This window comes from Diceros bicornis, chromosome 2 (genome assembly GCF_020826845.1).
Source record: "Diceros bicornis minor isolate mBicDic1 chromosome 2, mDicBic1.mat.cur, whole genome shotgun sequence".
Classification (NCBI taxonomy): domain Eukaryota; kingdom Metazoa; phylum Chordata; class Mammalia; order Perissodactyla; family Rhinocerotidae; genus Diceros; species Diceros bicornis.
Genome location: NC_080741.1, coordinates 18669915 through 18688455, shown reverse-complemented (window position 1 = coordinate 18688455; position 18541 = coordinate 18669915). Strand labels below are relative to the sequence as shown.

At 47.5% G+C, this 18541-nt stretch overlaps 1 protein-coding gene across 1 annotated transcript in view; it reads left to right on the top strand.

Moving 5' to 3' along the window:
• LOC131412822 (inhibitor of carbonic anhydrase-like) overlaps nucleotides 1-18541 on the top strand; it is a 41471-nt gene that overhangs the window by 11317 nt on the left and 11613 nt on the right. Inside the window, exons 3-12 of the mRNA XM_058552923.1 lie at nucleotides 1596-1704; nucleotides 2618-2779; nucleotides 3767-3914; nucleotides 4749-4801; nucleotides 8052-8230; nucleotides 9568-9739; nucleotides 10644-10786; nucleotides 12842-12932; nucleotides 14087-14143; nucleotides 16969-17124. Coding sequence (XP_058408906.1) covers nucleotides 1596-1704; nucleotides 2618-2779; nucleotides 3767-3914; nucleotides 4749-4801; nucleotides 8052-8230; nucleotides 9568-9739; nucleotides 10644-10786; nucleotides 12842-12932; nucleotides 14087-14143; nucleotides 16969-17124 — 1270 coding nt within the window. The remainder of the gene's footprint in view (nucleotides 1-1595; nucleotides 1705-2617; nucleotides 2780-3766; nucleotides 3915-4748; nucleotides 4802-8051; nucleotides 8231-9567; nucleotides 9740-10643; nucleotides 10787-12841; nucleotides 12933-14086; nucleotides 14144-16968; nucleotides 17125-18541) is intronic.

The following is an 18541-nucleotide window of genomic DNA, read 5'->3' as shown; positions in this document are numbered from 1 at the left end:
AAAACAATTTGGAAATATTCAGTAAGGGTTATAAAGATGCACACAACTTTTGTTTATTTATTTTTCTCCAATTCATATATATAGAGGGCGGGTGATTTATTACAGGAATTTGGCCTTATGCAATTGTGGGAGCTGGTTAAGCAGTCTCTATGAGACTGTTGTCTTTGCATCTGATACTGGAGCCTGAGGAGGAGGCAGTCAGGAAGGGAAGATGTATATAAAGTGGGGAAGAGCAAGAACAGCCTGGAACCACAGTCATGAGCTGGAGCCCATGGGGATGGACTGAACCCATGTCAATTCTTGTTGCTTCCGACCTTGATGGTGTTCACAAGACCCAGTGGCCTTCTTGATCTTTTACCTCTATACTAAATCTCTCCTTTTCTCAAGTTAATTTAAGTTGAGTTCTGATACATGCAACCAATGGAGTACTAACTTTATATATATTCATATTCATATATAGACATTAACATACACAGATACATATATGTGTTAAAAAACAAAATTCAACTGAGTAAATTTTAAAGACCTTGTTGGCTTTGTTCAACGATTCATGAATCAGGCAGCATCCAGTCGAGGAGATAGAAAGGAGCTCTGAGGAGCTGTACAAAATGAAAGACTTTTATAGGGAGAAGGGAGCAGGAACAAGGAGGTTATACTAGGCAAAAAAGTGGATTGGTTATTGCAAAGTTACTTTCCTTTAGGGGATAGCAGGGATCTGTCAGGCAGATGACCTCACTAGTGCTGATCAGGGGATTCCTGATTGACTGGTTCAAGATTCCATTTCTGGGAGAGCTGAAACTATAATTAAATTGTCTTGGTTTGGTGACATGAGGCTGAGCATAAGTGACTCCATTTTGGGCCTGCTGTGTTGTTTTTAACATATGCATATATACATGCATACATATATATGAATATATATTGTAAAACATATATAAGAAAAAATGGGATGGGGAAAAGGAGGCAAGTATATAGAAACACAACACTAAATTCAGCAAAAGCCAAGTAACATTAAGTGTCAATTAATAAACGAATAAAGAGAATGCTTTCCATGATGGGTAGGGAAATGATCCAACCTCATTTCTGAGAAGAGGCTATGAGGTTACTGCTGCTTGCAGGAAGGAAGGAATCCTTGGCTGACAGACCCTTGAAGAGGGAATGCAGATCTGAGAGTGTAAAACATGCCTTCTTATGGATGGAAATGTTGTACAATTCATTCACTCATTTATCCAACAAACATTCATTGAACACCAATTTGTAGTAGGTGCTGGGATTCAGGAGGACAAAAACAACAACAACAACAAAAATGCCTTGGTGGAGCTTACATTGCAAAGGGGAGGGCGAACAATAAGGAAAGTTTGTCAGACTGTTGATAAGGGCTGAGGAGAAAAGCAAAGGGGAGTCCAGCATTTATGAGGTGGTAGTTTTAGGAGTGTGGTTGGAGAGAGACTCACTGAGAAGGTGACATTTGAGCCAAGGGAGGTGAAGGAGGTCCGAGCCATGTAGGTCTCTGTGTACAAGTGTCATTGGCAGAGAATTAGGTGAACACTCCTCAGAGGTGAGAAGATCCATTCATGAGCTGGTCTCTTCTCTTCCAGGCAAAGGAAGCAGATGCTGTGACCGTCGATGGAGGTTTGGTGTTTGAGGCAGGCCTGGCCCCCTACAACCTGAAGCCCATCGTGGCAGAATTCTATTGGTCAGAAGATGGTATGTTCTCTCTGGGGACTGAGGTGTCTGGTCTGACACAGCAGCCATGGGGGAAGGCAGGGACTGGGTCAGCGTTACACTTGCTGGAGCTCTTTGGACTGGAGGAAGCTGTCACCTATGCTGACCCATGAGGGTTGGGATGCTGGCTCTCCTTGGGAAGCTGTGAACTTTGTGCATCCTGATGGAAATGCCATTGGTGCGACTGGATGAGAGGGGGAAGTGCTGTCCAGAGTCCATCATCCATCCGTTGGGGTTGCACCAGCAGGAGGTCCGTCTCTGGAGACACACAGGCCCTGACAGCCTCTTCCCTGTGCTAAGTCCTCCACAGGTGCTGCAGAACATGGGCCTGTGTCCGTTGTGAGGAGCGGTTTTGAGGGAGTCGAAGAATGGGCCTTTGCCTCCTCCCCATACTTGTCCATTAGTGTCATCAGTATGTGTGTCAGCACAGCCCGCCTCAATTTGACTCCAACTTGCAGGGCCCTGGCAAAATCCTGGGGATGCCCCTGTGTCCTTCCTCTCACACCTTCACCTTTGTGTCTGGGCTGCAGACAGAGAAGCAGAGAGGGGAGAAAAGCCTTTGGCGAGAAACAGTAACATCACAAGGCCTGGGAGCCGAAGCTCTCCCTGAGAGCACCCTGCAGGCCCTGTGACAGCTGGTGCCCCCTCCTGCCTCATATCTCCAGTGGGTTGGAGGAACTGGCAGAAAAGGAACTAGTGTTTATTGCCTTGAAAAGGCTCAGTTTTCTTTCTCCTGTCAATCAATCAAAGGCTTTTTTCGTTTCCTTTTCTGCCGCTTACCAGGGGATGGTTCAGGCCTAGGATCCCCTGAAGTTCCCCGTTGCACATTCCGGAAGATTAGTAGTGACGATGTGGCATCTTCCTTTGGCCCTTCTTTCTCTCTGCTCCTTTGCAGGCCCACAAACCCACTATTATGTCGTAGCCGTGGTGAGGAGGGGCAGTGACTTCCAGCTGAACCAGCTCCAAGGCAAGAAGTCCTGCCACACCGGCCTCCGATGTTCTGCTGGATGGAAAATCCCCATGGGGATGCTTCTTCCCTCTGACCCTGTTGAGGAAGGTGAGCTGGCTGGGGCTGGGTGCCCGCAGGCAGGGCTCCTCCTCCAGTCGCCCACGTGGGTTGTACTGGGGCCATACAATCAGTGTCAGGTGTACGTGCCTTAGGTGGGGGCTTGGGACGAACGCAAGAGGGGTGAGTGGGCTGGAGCTGTGAGTTTCTGTGTACTCGTCTTCTTGTTCCGTCACGATAAGCCAAGGTGAGCCTCGGGTGCCCTTTCAGCTCCTGAAAGATGAAGGCCAAATCTTTCTGTGTTCTGCAAAAGGGCGTCTGTCTGAGTCCAGCCAGGTCTGTAGCATTCACGTTTCTCCTGTAATAGGGACAAGGGGCTGCTGGGGTCAGATGGAGTGCTGTGGCCTGGGCCACAGCTCTGCCCATGTTTGCCCTCTCTTGGGGTTCCCACTCACCTGTGTCAGACTCTGCTGGACGTCTGTGTGGGCAGTTATGAGGTGGCTGTTCACATGTCCCCACATGCCCACTAGGCAAGTTATACCAACCGCCTCCATGAGCCACCACAGCCCCTGGACCAGAAGGGGAGAGGAGTGGGTGGGACTATGTCCTGAGGGAAGGAAGCACTGTCAGGGGCTCCTGCCATGTTTAGAGTTCTGCTCAGCCCCCCTAGAGCCTCCATGTTGGTAACAAGTTGAGGGGCGCTGGGACTGCAACTTGGTTCGGTGTAGGCCAGCAGCTCTTGTGCCCTGCAGTTGACGAGCTAGGAAGCATCTCATGGGTTGGGGCCCTGGGCCCATGAGCGAATATGATGCCTGAATGCACAGGGACCCCGGGCACCCACTCCCTTGGGCGTGGGCACTGTCAGCCACCTCTGGCAGGCTGCACCTGGCCAGCCCACCCACACTTACTTCCTCAGGACATCCAGGAAGTGTGTGCAGACTCATGGGCTGTCACACAGGGCCACTCACTCACACACGTGCACAACCCCAAGGCCTCAGCCAGCTCATGCCCTGAGGTCCCTGTGTCTGTGTTGAGCAGCAGTGGCCAAGTTCTTCTCCAGCAGCTGCGTCCCCTGCGCGGATGGGAAGGAGTTCCCCAGCCTGTGTCAACTGTGTGCGGGAAAAGGGACAGACAAGTGTGCCTGCTCCAACCAAGAACCGTATTTCGGCTATTCGGGAGCCTTCAAGTGAGTGAGACACCCCTGCTCCTCCTTCTCACACTGAGGGTGGGGAACCTAAGGCACAGGGAGTAGATAGGGCCTGCCCCAGTCCACCTAGAGTGTCAGTGTGAAACCTAGGGCCCGAGTGCCTCCCACGGCCCACCCTCGCTCCTAACCATCTGAGGAGCAGTCTTCCATGTGGGAGCCCCTCTTGTCTCCCCAGAGTCTGTGGTCTGCCTGTGTTACCCTCCTGGACCAGGGAGGGCTGAGGCGACAGACCTGTTTCGGGGACTCTGGGATCCACAGATATAGGCTTGGGCTCCCGGCCAGGCCAAAGGCCAGGACCTCCCAGCTTGCTTCTAGAATTCTGCCTGAGCATCTCCCTGTGTCAGGGACATGTGGCTGCCTCTCCCCAGCTCCCTCTCAGCCCCCTGCAGGCACCTCTCCGTACTCCGTGCCTGTAAGAGAAATGGCTACCACTCAAAACCACAGTGAAACTGGCTGGGAATCCAAGACTATCCAGAGTTTTTATCCTCCATGTAAAAGGCTTTAAACTTTTAATAAAAAACAAACATCTGTTGCTATAGGCTGCCTTGGGAGAGGAAGGTGAAGGTCCTTCTTTCACACCATCCCTCCCCAGAGTTGCCTGGTATGTGGCTCACAGGGCTTCTGCCTGCTTCAGACCTGGGCTTGGCTGTGGGGGTTCAAAGGCCCCTCAGACAGGGCCATGGCCTCTGTGGAGACAGTCAGAAGCCCAGGAAACTGTGGGCAAAGCCCTGTGAGCCAGTGGAGGGGCTGCACGGGGGCGGGGCAAACCTGAAGCATGGACAGTAGCCTGACTACAGCTCTCCTGTTCCTCAGGTGTCTGCAGTATGTGGGGGATGTGGCCTTCATGAGGCATTTGACCGTGTTTGGTAAGTGCTAGGCAGAGGCAGAATCATGTGGGCCACACACTGGCTAGGGGAACTGGTTCTTGCCTGGAAGTTTCCTTACATCTTGAGATGGATGATGACAAGATCCTTAAAGAAACAGGAGAATTTTTGTATAAAAACATTTCTGTTATTTGTACTTTGTTTAGTGCTCAAATTGTTCAGTCTATAAATCTACTAAACAAATTTTCTGAACGTTTAAACAGTACTTACCAACTAATAAAACAAAACAGGTTTTAATAACCAAATTCTCTTAGTCACTGAAGTATTAATTTCAAATTTAATCACATTCTTCTCAATGCTTCATTATAAACAGCTCCTAAATTCTTCAAACACATAAATTATAATGATTTCTCAACTTATTAGCACATCTATAATTAAATCTGTTGCAAAAGCATTATTACCATGGACAAAAAAGTATATCTTCTTTACTTAAAAAAAAACACAACAACCTTTCCAGAGTTTTGGGCAATTTACCAGAAACAAAAAAAGGTAGTATTTCAGACAAGTTGAGGTTACAGATTCTGGGTTTTATAACCAACCAAATTTCTACCAGATACAGACCACACTCATATCACTCAAGATGTTTAAAACCAAATGTATATTCACATGCTAGGTTCACTTTTTAAACAAATGTCTGCTGCCTCAGGGAGAATTTTGAGTCCTCGATTTTTACGTAGGCCTTAGTTCCTTACAACCTCGTGTCTTCCTCTAACGTGAAATGGATGTTCAGTGTCCTTTGTTCCCCTGTTCGGCTGTTCACAGTTCACTGTCCCCTCATTATTACACACTGACCTGGTTCGTTAGCATTTTGGCAATTGATGCATGTCTTATTATCAGTAATTTTAATTAGTGGGGTCATCTCTGGGTTTCATCTCCCAGAATCAAGTTGTTCCAAATAATTGTTGTTTCCTCTCGTTGTTCAAATTACCACAGCCATTCAAGTGGGAAGCCTCTTCTAACACTCACTCTGAAGTATTTGAAAACATCCTCACTTTCTGAGAACAACAGGTTGTCCCAGACCATCCTGACTGACCTTTGCCGAAAACCACTTGTCTGTTATTATGTAAGAGCCCTCATTGTGTCTTTTTTTTTTTTTTGTGAGGAAGATCAGCCCTGAGCTAACATCCATGCCAGTCTTCCTCTTTTTGCTGAGGACGACGGGCCCTGAGCTAATATCTGTTGCCCATCGTCCTCCTTTTTTTTCCCTTTTTCTCCCCAAAGCCCCAGTAGATAGTTGTATGTCATAGTTGCACGTCCTTCTAGTTGTTGCACGTGGGACACCGCCTCAGCATGGCCAGACAAGCAGTGCATCAGTGCGCACCCGGGATCTGAACCCGGGCCGCCAGTAGTGGAGCGCGTGCACTTAATCACTAAGCCACGGGGCCAGCCCCCCTCATTGTGTCTTAAGTAGAAGTTTATGAGGGACCATCCACTGGCTTTGGGGGTGAAAATGAGTGTTTCTGGTGAGCTGTTGCCACTACTGGGCCCTTGGGTGTCTGAGGTGGAAAAGTTCGTTCTTTCGGAAGCTATTAGATCATGTGGATTCTTTTAATTTAATTCTAACTTACTAAATTGTTAAAAATTTTTTTCTTTTAGTATAAAGACTTAAAATGTATTTTCTCTACGACATACCCAATTCAAAGTGTCACCATTCACAAGTACTCTAATTGTACTCCTCTTTCAGTATGAGATTTTATCAACCCCAAAGACCTTCTATATTGGTTTTCTAGGGCTGCCATAACCAAGTACCACAAACTGGGTGGCTTAAGCAACAGAAATTTATTGTCTCATGGCTCTAGAGGCTAGAATTCCAAAATCAAGATGTTGGCAGGGTTGGTTCCCTCTGAAGGTTGTGGGGAAGAATCTGTTCCGTGCCTTTCTCCTGCTTCTGGTGGTTTGCTGGCAATCTTTGGCATTGCTTGGCTGGTAATTGCATCACCCCAATCTCTGTCTTTCTCTTCACATGGCATTCTTTCTGTGTGCATGTCTGTCTGTGTCCAAACTTCCCCTTTTTATAAGGACACCAGTCATGCTGGATTAGGGGCTCACCCTACTCCAGTAGGACCTCATCTTAACTAATTACATCTCCAATGACTCTATTTCCAAATAAGGTCACATTCTGAGGTACTGGTGATTAGGACTTCAACATATGAATTTTGTGGGGGACACAATTCAACCAGAGCACCTTCTAATACCTAGACAACAGGAATCAAAGAGCCTGTTTTCCTCACAAGATTTTCTGGTCCTTCTTGTACCTATAGAGTGCCCTGACTCGGCCCCTAGGCCTCCGTCCATCCCTCAACCCTTCCACTACCTTTCCCCAGCAGGCTCTGCCTCCAGGAGAGTGTTGCTGCTTTAGTGGGGGACCTGGATTTTCCTAGCATGGTGACATGTCAGCCTCAGACTAGCTGAGACTTTGATGAGTGACTTCAACTCCCTGAGCCTCAGTTTCCTCATCTCTAGAATGGGATAATCATATTACCAGCTCCTCCAGTTGTGAGGATTAAGTGAAAAAGAGTGTGGAGAGCCTTCAGCAGTCTTTGGTGTGCTGTGAGTGCTCAGAAAACATTTGCTGTCGACATTCACATTAGCAGAGCCACAGAGACGTGGGGCAGTTGGAGGGGCCCTGGCCTGAGCGTGCCTCCCAGCCCTGTGTCCATCTGTGATGAGATCCAGTCATGTCATCTCCCAAGGCCTCAGATTCCTCGTCTGTATAAAATGTATTTGGAAAAGATTCTTTTTCAGTCCTCTTCAGGTTGTTAAAAAAATGATTAAAGAAGATAATTTAGCTGATAGAAACAAACTTTATTTAATACTTCACAAAGAGGACAGTCTCCATTCGGAGAACTGCAAAATGGAGAGGAAGGCAGGGAGCTTTTACAGGATAAAGAATAAAGAACAAGGAACCTGAAAATATCTGATTGGCTGGGGCCACATATTCAACCTTGTTTGGGGTGAGAAGGAACAAGAAAATTAGTATACAGCCTAGAGCTGGCTTGGCATCTGGGGATGGGCCTACTGGATGTACTGGGTTTCTGGTCAAGTGGAGCATTTATGAGGACACAAGAGTTATCTATGTTTCGGTCTGCTGATGTGGCACCCCATGCAGGAGCGGCTCCATCTTGGGCCTAGAAAGCTACTTCAACAAGGGCAGTTTGTGATTCAGTGAGGAGCAGGGATCACAGCTCGTGGCTCTGCCTGCAGTCGGCTCATCTGGGCTTTTCTCCCCCAGAGAACCTGCCATACAAGGCTGACAGGGAGGCGTATGAGCTGCTCTGCTGGGACAACACCAGGAGGCCACTGGATAAATACAAGGACTGCTACGTGGCCCGGGTCCCCTCCCATGCCGTTGTGGCCCGAAGCATGGACGGCAAGGAGGACTTGATCTGGGAGCTTCTTAACCAAGCCCAGGTATCCCCACCCACCATCCTCCCCTCCTGCTTAGGGGTCCCTGCTTGGATTTGGGGCATTTTCCTTGACCCTTCTAGCCACTCAGGAAGTCCTTCTCGGTGTTGGACACAGCAGGACCCACACCACACATCATCTGCTTCACTGACAAGCCACTCAGTCTGTATATGTTATAGACAGTGAGGCCATAAACCCCTCACCTGGCATCATCGACCTGGTGAGTCAAAGACTCTCTGCAGAAGACCTTCCTTGCCCCATTTTATTCTTTTCAGTTCTAAAGGGATCCTCGGGATGCAGTGTAGATGCCCCTCCTTGGTGAAGTATTCTCCGATTATCCTATTGGTCTGTCATCCCTCAGTGGCAGGTACCCCAGCCCGAGCGTTTTCCCTCTGTCCTGCGTTGGTGGTAGCCTTGCCCAGCCAGCCCTCATTCATCACCCCGTCCCATCTCGGTCAGCGTTCTCTGCTCAGCACTGGGGATTCAGAGATGAACTAGACAAAGACCTGCCCTTGAGTCGCTCACAGAGGAATGTGGAAAATACAATGAGTACATTGTACATTGAAATGATCACCAGATGAGATGGCACAGCCTTGGGGACATGGATTGTGTACTTTGCAGAGAACAGAGGGACTGATTTGCAGCATGTATCTGGGAGGATTCCTGGGCCACGGGGAGCAAGCTGTGTGTACCCCTCGGAAGTGTAGGGGTTTGCCAGAGAAGGCAGCAGGTGACATTTCATGCACAGCCACTGCAAAAGCAAAAAGCAGATAGACATTGGAAAGAGTGTGTGGGTAGGTGCTACCTTCGACTACAGTCAGGAACAGCTTTGGGCCAGTCAGCAGGAATCACAGGCAAAGGCGACTGCTTGAAATCCTTCAGGGCAGGCCAGGGGTGGGAGATGAGCCCAGGACTCCTGACCTCCAGGCTTGAGGGCAGGGTGCTGGAGCACCAGCTGCTCCAGGATGAAGGGCCACTCTGGGCAATCAGATGGCCATGAATGAGGCCGCCTTCAATGACTGCCCTGTGAGAACATGGCATTGGAGAGGGGGAGCTGCCTGGCACATGGTGACCCATACCCCATTGTACACACTGGGGGGTAGCCCCTGGCAGTTTCCCTGAGGCCGCAAAGGTGGACAAGTTGGGGTTGGAGTAAAGCATTCCTGGAGAGAGACTTGGGCCCCCCATGAGCGCAGGGAGTGCGGAGGGCCTTGGCCACTGTCTTTGCTCTCAGGCGCTCATATTTTTCTCCCTTTCTGTTTTCTGTGGGTTTGGGGTTTGTTTTCCCTTTATCTCTCTATGCCAGCCTCCTTCCTTCACTGCTTCTTTTATCCTTTGAACAGGAAAGTGTTGGAAACAACAAGTCGGCAGAATTCCAGCTCTTTGGCTCTCCTCATGGGGAGGACCTGCTGTTTACAGACACTGCCCGTGGGTTTGTAAGAGTCCCACCTAAGACGGACGCCAAGCTGTACTTGGGATATGAGAATTTGGCTGCCATTCAGCATCTAAGGAGAGGTGTGTGAGGTTCTGGAAGGACCCCCACAGGGTGGGGCCATAGAGGCTTTCCCCGTGCCTGCAACCCTCACCCAACCTCCACTGGCCTGCGAGCCCAAGGGAACCACCAACTGCATTGGGTTAATGAGGGGATTTTCTGCTGAGCTGGGGAGAAGGTCTGAATTATGAGATCACACAAGGGTTTTGAAGACCTTCAGATTACAGACACTTGAAGTAATGATGGTTCTGGCTCCCTTGTATCAACCAGGGTCACCCCTCCCAGAGGCAGGTCTCTGATAGGGAATATAGCCCATCCTAAACTAAATGCGGAATATGGCCTCTGCCACCATGAGGAGTGGAACTAGAATTTCTGAAGGTTTTAATCCAGCTCCTGCCTTCCTCTGGATCCCTATGGTTCATTTCTTCCTTTTTTTAAATTCATTTAGTCAACCAATAGTTATTGAGCATCTACAAGAGCCACTGCATTAGGCATGGGCATATAGTGGTGAGCAAAGACACTGGGTAGGGGGAGAGCAAGCAAGCCCACCCAGAACAGACCCCATGACTACCTACTGAGGAACTCTCCCTGGATGGGAGAAACCAGTCCTGTAAGAGAAAACCCCTGAAGGCCTTGAGCTGGGCTAGTGCTCAGAGAGGCTTCCCCTGAGGAGGTGATGCCTGAGCAGGTGAGTTCAGGAGGGAGGGGAGTTGCTCTGCCTTCCCCGCTCTTGCTGAGAACCGAGTTCCCCATTTCTCCTGGAGGGTGATAGGCAGGAATGAGCGGTGACGTGGGCATAAAACATACGAACTCTGCTGCTGTCACTGAAGACCCCGTTGGGCAGCCACTCTGCAGCCAGTGCCACTAAACACCTGAAGGCATCTTGGGGCTTCCTTTGGACGCCGGGCTCTTTTCCACTCGTCCTAGGTGAGGAAGACCCCCAGAGGGTGCTGTGGTGTGCAGTGGGCCACCATGAGAGGGCCAAGTGTGACGAGTGGAGTGCAGTGAGCGGTGGCGCCTTATGGTGCACCACAGAGGAGACCACCGAGGACTGCATGGCCGCCATCCTGGTGAGGAAGGCCCCACTCCACAGCGGAGCTCGGACGCCCAGACATGCGGCCTTTCTGGCCCCTGCCCAGACGCCTTCCCATTCACCTCAAGGCTGAGATGCACCTCAGCTTCCCCCACCCTCCAAAGCCCCACCCTCCTCCACCCCACAGGCCCCTCCAGCTCAGGCTCAGCAGAAACCCAGAGCCCGCCCAAGACCCAGACTCCTTTGGCGCTCAGCTCTGGAGTCCGGGAGCTCTGAGCGCATCCTGCTGAGGAGCTGCAGGAAGTGGGGTGACATCCCAGGGAGCGGTCAGGGCCTCCGTGGATTGTGAAAGCAAATCAACCTTCTCAGTCCTTTAGTCATAAATTTAATATTTTTTCTGATGATAAAAAATGCTGGAAGAGAAATGAAAAGTAAAAATCATTCACAACTTCATAACTTAGAGATCCTCACCACATAATTTCTGAGTTATGAAGTTGTGTTGTTATTAACTTTCCATTTCTCTTTGAGCAGACAATATTTTTGTGATTAGAGAAAATAAATGTCTAAATAAAAGTCTGAAAAATTGACAAACTTAGGAGACACACAGTCTTTCTTAAGAAAGAAGATTCTAATTTTGGTAAACCTCCCTGGGATTAAGATTAAGATCTCGCAGTTTATACAGTCTCCTAAATTTGTCAGTTATAAGGATTAAATGAATTTGAGTGCACGTAACATTGCCTGGCATATAGTAAGCAGCCAATAAATGTTAGCTAGTGTTATTATTATTTCAATCCTTGAGCACATTTGGTGTACTTTCTTAGGTAATGAATTCACTTAAAATATGTTTTTAATGGCTACATAATATTCCATCAGGTATTTCTGCCTCAATTTATTTAACCAATTTCTAAATGTCTACATTTGGATTATTTCCAAATCTGTTGCTATTATGGATAATATGGGATTGAATATTTTTGTTCTATAACCATCAATATTTCTGAGTACATCTTTAATCGTCATGACGGCTAATATTTCTGGGGTTACTTACTGTGTGCCAAGTATGTTTATGAGCTCTTAACTTGCATTAACTCATTTAATCCTCACAATAAGCCTATGAGGTAAATTTCTCACTCATTTTATGGATGAAAAAAATGTATACAGAGTAGTTTTTAGGGATGTGTCCTTGGAGTAGTCAGATCCTGGAGACAATGTGATATCGTGGTTATGAGCAGAAGTTAAGGAATTAAACTGCCTGAGTTTAAGTCTTAGTGACCTTCTATTGGACAAATTATTTAACCTCTCTCTGCTTCAGTTTACTAATGTATAAATGGAGGAGACTTATAGTACCTACCTTATTGGATTCTGTGAGGAATACATGAGGTAATCACTGTAAAGTGGTTAGAAGGGCCTGGTACGTAGCAAGGGCTTGGTAAGTTTTTGCTTCTATAGTTAGTACTGTTTTAAGGTAGACTTCTAGAAGGGCAGTTAGGTCAAAAGGGAAGAGTGTGTGTGTATCTGTGTGTTTTTATCTCGATGACCTTATCTATGACTGTAAGTATACATATTTTTCTCTGTTGTTGGAAAATTTCATTGATTAAAATAACAAGTTAACTATTAGTGAATTGTTTAATTAGAGAAATTAATTATTTGTTAAAAATCTTTGCTATGCCAGGGCTCTGAGTATAGTGCTAATGGGGTTAAGGGAACAGAATTCAACTCCACCATATGGAAGAAAATGTGTTCCATAGAAGCATATTAAATACATTCCCTGAGTCTGGCCATGTGGATTGTTGAGTGACAGTGGTCACAAAGAAAGTGTAGTGAGACATGTCCAGTATTCAGCATAGGTCTCATGAGAGGACACAGAGACAGCCAGGGAGTATGACCTGGGTGGAGCACTTGCTCCTGGGTCAACGGGCCAAAAGCATGTCCAGTTTTGTAAACCCCGTGTTTATGGCAGAAGCTTTGGGTTATCCATGATTGGGTTAATCATAAGGACATGTGACATGAAACCAACAAGATGGAAACCTCTGAGGGTCAGTGAGACAGGATAACAGCCTCACTGTTGTGCTATTGATGTATTTCTTAACTTCAGAAAGGAGAAGCTGATGCCATGAGCTTGGATGGAGGCTTCATCTACACGGCGGGCAAGTGTGGTCTGGTGCCTGTCCTGGCAGAGAACTACAGTAAGTGGAGGGAAGTGCCTCTCTTTTATTCCCCCTGGGGCACGGACATAGAAAGATGAAGAAATAATTTAGTTCATTGTTGAGATAATAGTAACTATTGTTGGAGTGTAGAGAGCTAGTAGATAACATCCCTCTTCCCTGGAGTCAGAACCAATTAAGATACAGACGCAGGAGTTAGGCAGAAAGACACCAGAATAACACCTTTATTACTAAAGGAGTGATATTGGAGGGCATGGTAGAGAGCAGGCCACAGGGCTTGCCAAATTGCCGGTGAGTTAGAGTCGCCCACTAGTTCAGGATAACAAGTCTGTTGGCCTACCCCATGGCTGAGGGTAGAGGAAAACACATTTTGTCATAGGTGAGAAGATCTAAACTACCCTCTCACCACTCTCTTCAATAAAGAAAGAAGGAATTGAGCCACGTGTGCCTAGATCCTTTTGCCAAATTTACTAGTCCAAAATTAACTCACTCCAGCTGCACTGGAAGATTGAGGGGTGGGGCCACCAGGTCATGGTCTTTAGTGAGGATCCATCCACATGAAAAAATAAAGCCAGGGGAAAAGTGGATTTCACCAGCATCATTTGTTAGACACCTCATCTGCTAGGTATCTACATTATCCTTTGAAACAAAACAACTCTGTGAAGTAAATAGTGGTATCTCCATTTTACAGACGTAAAAACAAAGGCTTAGAGAAGTTAAATGATGTGTCCAAGGTAGAATAAAGACTGCTTCCAGGTCTTTCTGACTGCATGGACTGGTTCTTTCCCCTCCAACATGGCAAGAATATAATGATTTCCAACCACAGTGTAGAGCTCGGAGGGCAGGAAGGACGGCAGGATGACTTGACTCACACAGTGAATGCAGAAGGATCTTTGTCAAGATCTTCAATGAGCATCTCATTTTCTTTCTCTGTAACTCCCTGAGTGTTGGGGACATTCTGGGATGGAACCTAATGTTCAAATGGCAAAGATCGGGGGAGAGGAGGTAAAAGGGGACTGCAGTTTTGGCTTGTTGATGACTGATGACAAACTGTTTAGTTAGTGTTTCTCCTCATTTTATTTTTGACTCTTGAGATTGAGAAGAGCATGACTCTGGATTGAGTGATGTGAGAGCTTAAGGCGATGTACCTCGATTGTTTTTATTTTTCTTTTTAGTGCCTACAGATGGCAATGAGCAGCTTGGGTCTAAGTGTGTGAATACACCCGTGGAAGGTGAGTCAGATCAGTAACTCTGGAACTCAAAGTAAAGGCCTGTTGTTGGGGAGAGGGTGAGGAAAGCCTTAGAAATAAACAAAAGTTACTAGAGTTGTAAAAAAAAGAAGAACAAAAAGAAGACACCACAGTTCATTGTAAAGGAGCAAATTTATTGTGAAGCTATAATAGTAATTATTGTTTGTAGGGTGCTTTACAGTTGACAAAGGACTCCTGCTTGCGCTATTCCCGTTTACTCAGCACTCTCTAGTATGTGGGCATCACTGTCCCGTGCTATGTAGATGGGGAAAGTGAGGCTCAGGGACTGTGTGACTTGCCCAGGGCCACATAGCCAGGAAGTGAGAAGAGGCGGCATGACTGGAACCCCGTGCCCTTCCTGACACCACACTGCTCCTTGTCACCTGCTCCTGCCCATCTCTGCTCGGTCAGCACTGGGACAGGAGCCCATTCCTGACATTTCTGGGGCTGAGGGGAGGCCTCTCAAGAGGAGGAGAGTCATAGATGCTGCTAATGAAGAGGAGGAGGAGGATGAAATCAACCCTTGAGCTTGTAGCAGCTGGATTTGAATAGCAGAGGAGTCGACCTCGTCTTTAGAATGGGAGACCAGGTGACAGGTTCTCCTATCTGTGTCTCCACATAGGCAGAGAGAGTCTGTGTCTGTCCCGGAAGTACCTAATCTTGGGCATTAGCTAGAACAGTGGTTTACCATCCAGTGTAGTGCCTGGACCAGCTGCATCAGCATTACCTGAGAACTTGTTAGAAATGAAAGTTCTTGGGCCCCATCCCAGATCTACTGAGTCGGAAACTCTGAGGGTGGGGCCATTGCCCTGTGTTTTAACAAGCCCTCCAATTGATTCTGCTGCACATTAAGGTTTGGAAACCACTGTGACAGAGGATCCTGAGATGAAAACAGGTGCTCACTTGGGTCTGGAGTTTCTTAGGAGAGAGGCAAGCTGGGAGAGGTGGGCTGGTTTGGAGCACCACAGCTCAAGGATCATCTGTTTCCTGCCCAGCAGTGGGTCACAGGGGCCCCGCACCACCTGCCCTCCAAAACGGCCTGTGGAGTGCAAAGCTGCTCATCCTGAAGCAGCCCCTCTTCATGTGCAACAGGACCCAAGCCCTGGGATATGCTGTCCCTCTCCCTTCTCTGGTTTCATGGCCAACAGTCTTCTCTGAATCATATCTTTATCCCCAACCCTAAGGGCCAGCGTTTCATCAGACATGTAGTCTATTCTGATTGTAGATTACACAAAGTCAGAAAGAACTCTAGCTGCTGCAAGACTGGTTGAAATTTCCAGGAACTGCAGTGATATGCAAATGTAGGTCAACAAGGATGCCTGCAAGACAGTTCAGGGTGGCTGACTGTGATGGAGAAGGGTAGATCTGAGTAGAGATGGAGAGGCTTTAACTCCAACTCCCCCCCCACACACATACAATGGATGACAATAATTAATGCCACTTGTGCAGAAATAGTTACACCTCAAGAAAGGCGCTGTAATAGTACTTGGCTGCTGGGATGGTGTAATAGAGCACATTCTGGGAGGCAAGGGCTTGCTGTGGCCTCAGGAGAATCTGCTTCACCAGAGAGGGGCTCTGGCACTGCTTCTGCCACTAGCAACACGGCTGGAAACCTATCGATGTAACCTCCCCTTCCCATTCCTAACATACAGTGTGCTCATGTTAGCACATCTGATCCCCCTAAATAACCCTCTGGGATGGGTATCATTGTCACCATTTTACTGAAGAGAAATTTACAATCCTAGATGCTAAGTGACTTGTCTGAGATCATTTAGGAAGTGACTGGTGAGGCAAGTCTTCCTCCTGCCATGTTGACTCCCAACTTTCCAAGGCTTGAATATATAGAGACATGAACCTCAACAGCAAGAAAGGGAGCATGGGGATAAGGGGGTTGGGGGAGACTGGTGGTGGTGAGCCACATTATCTTCTAATTCTGAAGATTTATGATTCTGATCTTATTATAAATTCAGCTTTGCAGTTTAGGCCTTATTCAATAATCACAATTCAGTTACATAATACTGAGAGAGAAATACATGAAATATCAATGGTGTTCCCATTAGAATCAGGAACTAGACAAGAAGGCCCACTTCCACCAAAGATATTTGGCATGATTTTGGAACTGAACGCAGTAAGATAAGAAAAAGAGATTTTTTTTTAATATTGGGGAAAGAAAGAGAGATTAAATTATCATTATTAGGAAATGATGTTATTGTAAACCTATAAAATCAGAGACAATTTTAAAAAATAAGTCATTAAAGCTCTTTCTTTTGGACTTCTACTCAACAGAAATATTTAAACAGGTGCACACTCATATGTACAAAGACTCATATAAATAAGTGGTTTGTAATAGGGGGAGTGGGTCACAGTGTAAATGCCTGCCAGGAGCGGGATTATGGAATAATCCATACAGTGGAACGTGACTTAGATTCAACTAATAAATAGAATGAGATAGCTATATCTATTTCTACTGAATCAAAAAGATGTCCACAATATATCACTGAGGAAGAATAAAGCAACTCGCAGAAAAGAATGTATAGCAGGATTCCACTGAAAAAGTATCAAGTACGTGTGTAAATACTTGTGAATGTACGTATGTAGACATCTCTGGAGGGCAGTAGTGTCTGTTTGGCCCGGTACCGAGTAATGGTAGTTATTGGGAGGGTCCTCTGCTAGAGCAAGGTGAGAGGTGCAAGATATTCCCCCTGCCATGGGAGAGTGGCTGGCAGGGCTAGCCGCAGCAGCTCTAGAATACGTTTTCGGGGGGCCCTGGAGCTATTGAAATTGCATCTTGGTATCTTTGTTGCGAGGTTACTACATCGTGGCAGTGGTTAAGAAATCAGATGCCGACCTCACCTGGAACTCTCTGCGCGGCAAGAAGTCCTGCCACACCGCCGTTGGCACTTCTGCAGGCTGGAACATACCCATGGGCTTAATATACAATCAAACTGGGTCCTGTAAACCTGGTGAGTGTGTTCTGGGAGGTGGTACGGCAGCTCCTTCCTTGAGCCTGTGCCTGTGCCTGTGTAGGGGAGAAATTCAGTTCAATGAACAGCATAAATGGGTGGTGGGGTCAAGGGTTGGACAGACATTGTAGGCGAGCCTCACATCTCCTTGAGCAGGTCCTTCCCTTTCTCCTTACCTCCTTGGGAGTGGCTTGGCCCAAAGGGCAGATCTCAGGGAGATACTCTATTCTTCATGTCTTACAACTGGCTCAGGGAACAAGCCTGGGGTTGCAAAGCAAGACTGGGGTGTATGTGTGTGCACGTGTGTATGCGTATTGTTTTCCCATATAAACTGAATTGGCTGCTTTTGTAAAATTGAAAACCTTACACCAACAAGTCCTTGCTTGAGTACTTTATGTTTCACTTGCATCCTCATCTCTCTTAGATTCCCATATTAGTCATTTCAGCAACTCTTGCCAATACCCAAAAGACTCCTGCTCCCCTGCTTTCCCCAGCCATCTGACAAACCCAGCCCTGCATGAACCCCCATTACCTGCTCTCTTCGCCCTCTGCATCTGAGCAGCTGAACACGGCTGGAGAATGTCACAGGGCAGAGCATTTCATTCCACTGGAAACGCTCCAGCTGCTGGCCTCAGTGGGCCCCTGGAGCTCATGAGCACCCCCACGGTTTCTCTGCTCCACACTCCCACACTTCCCAATAGTTATCCTAATGTCCTAACTGTCCACACACCCCATCCCACACCCATCTATCACTCTTTCTCAGCAGATGATCTTATCTGCACCTGAAAGAAACAATTGACACTGTCAGAAAGGTTCCCCCTCCACATCCCGCTGCCAAAGCCGTGGGCCTCCTGATGGCTGCATCTGCTTAGCCTCCCTCCACGACCCAGCCAATCCCTCTGCCTGCCCTTGGGTGCAGGCCCCGCCCTCCTCCCCTCCCCAGAGCCTTATACCCTCAGTTACCACTTCTCCCTCTGGTATATCCAATAATTTCTCTCAACATGTAAACACACCCAATGTCTTCCATCTTCAAAAATCCTCCCTCTCCCAACATTCTCCTCCAGCTCCTGCCTTCTTTCTCCTCCCCTTTACTGCCAGCTTCTTAAAACCATGGTCTGAACCACTCACCTCCCACTCACTCCTCCACTCCCTGCCCTCTGGCTTCTCCGCAGAAAGAACTCTGGTCAAGGCTACCCGTGACCTCCATGTTGCTCAACTGGAGAATGGGCTCCAGTCCCTTCCTCCATGATCTCTCTTTCTTCAAGTTGCCTTAAAACACTATCTCCTGGCTTTTGTGAAAACACACTGGCTTGGTTTTTCTCCTACCCCTACCAAGTCCCCCTTTCCCAACCTGGTTAATAAATGTTAGATTATTCCCCACTCTAAACTCAACCCCCAAGCACCCACATCCATGCCT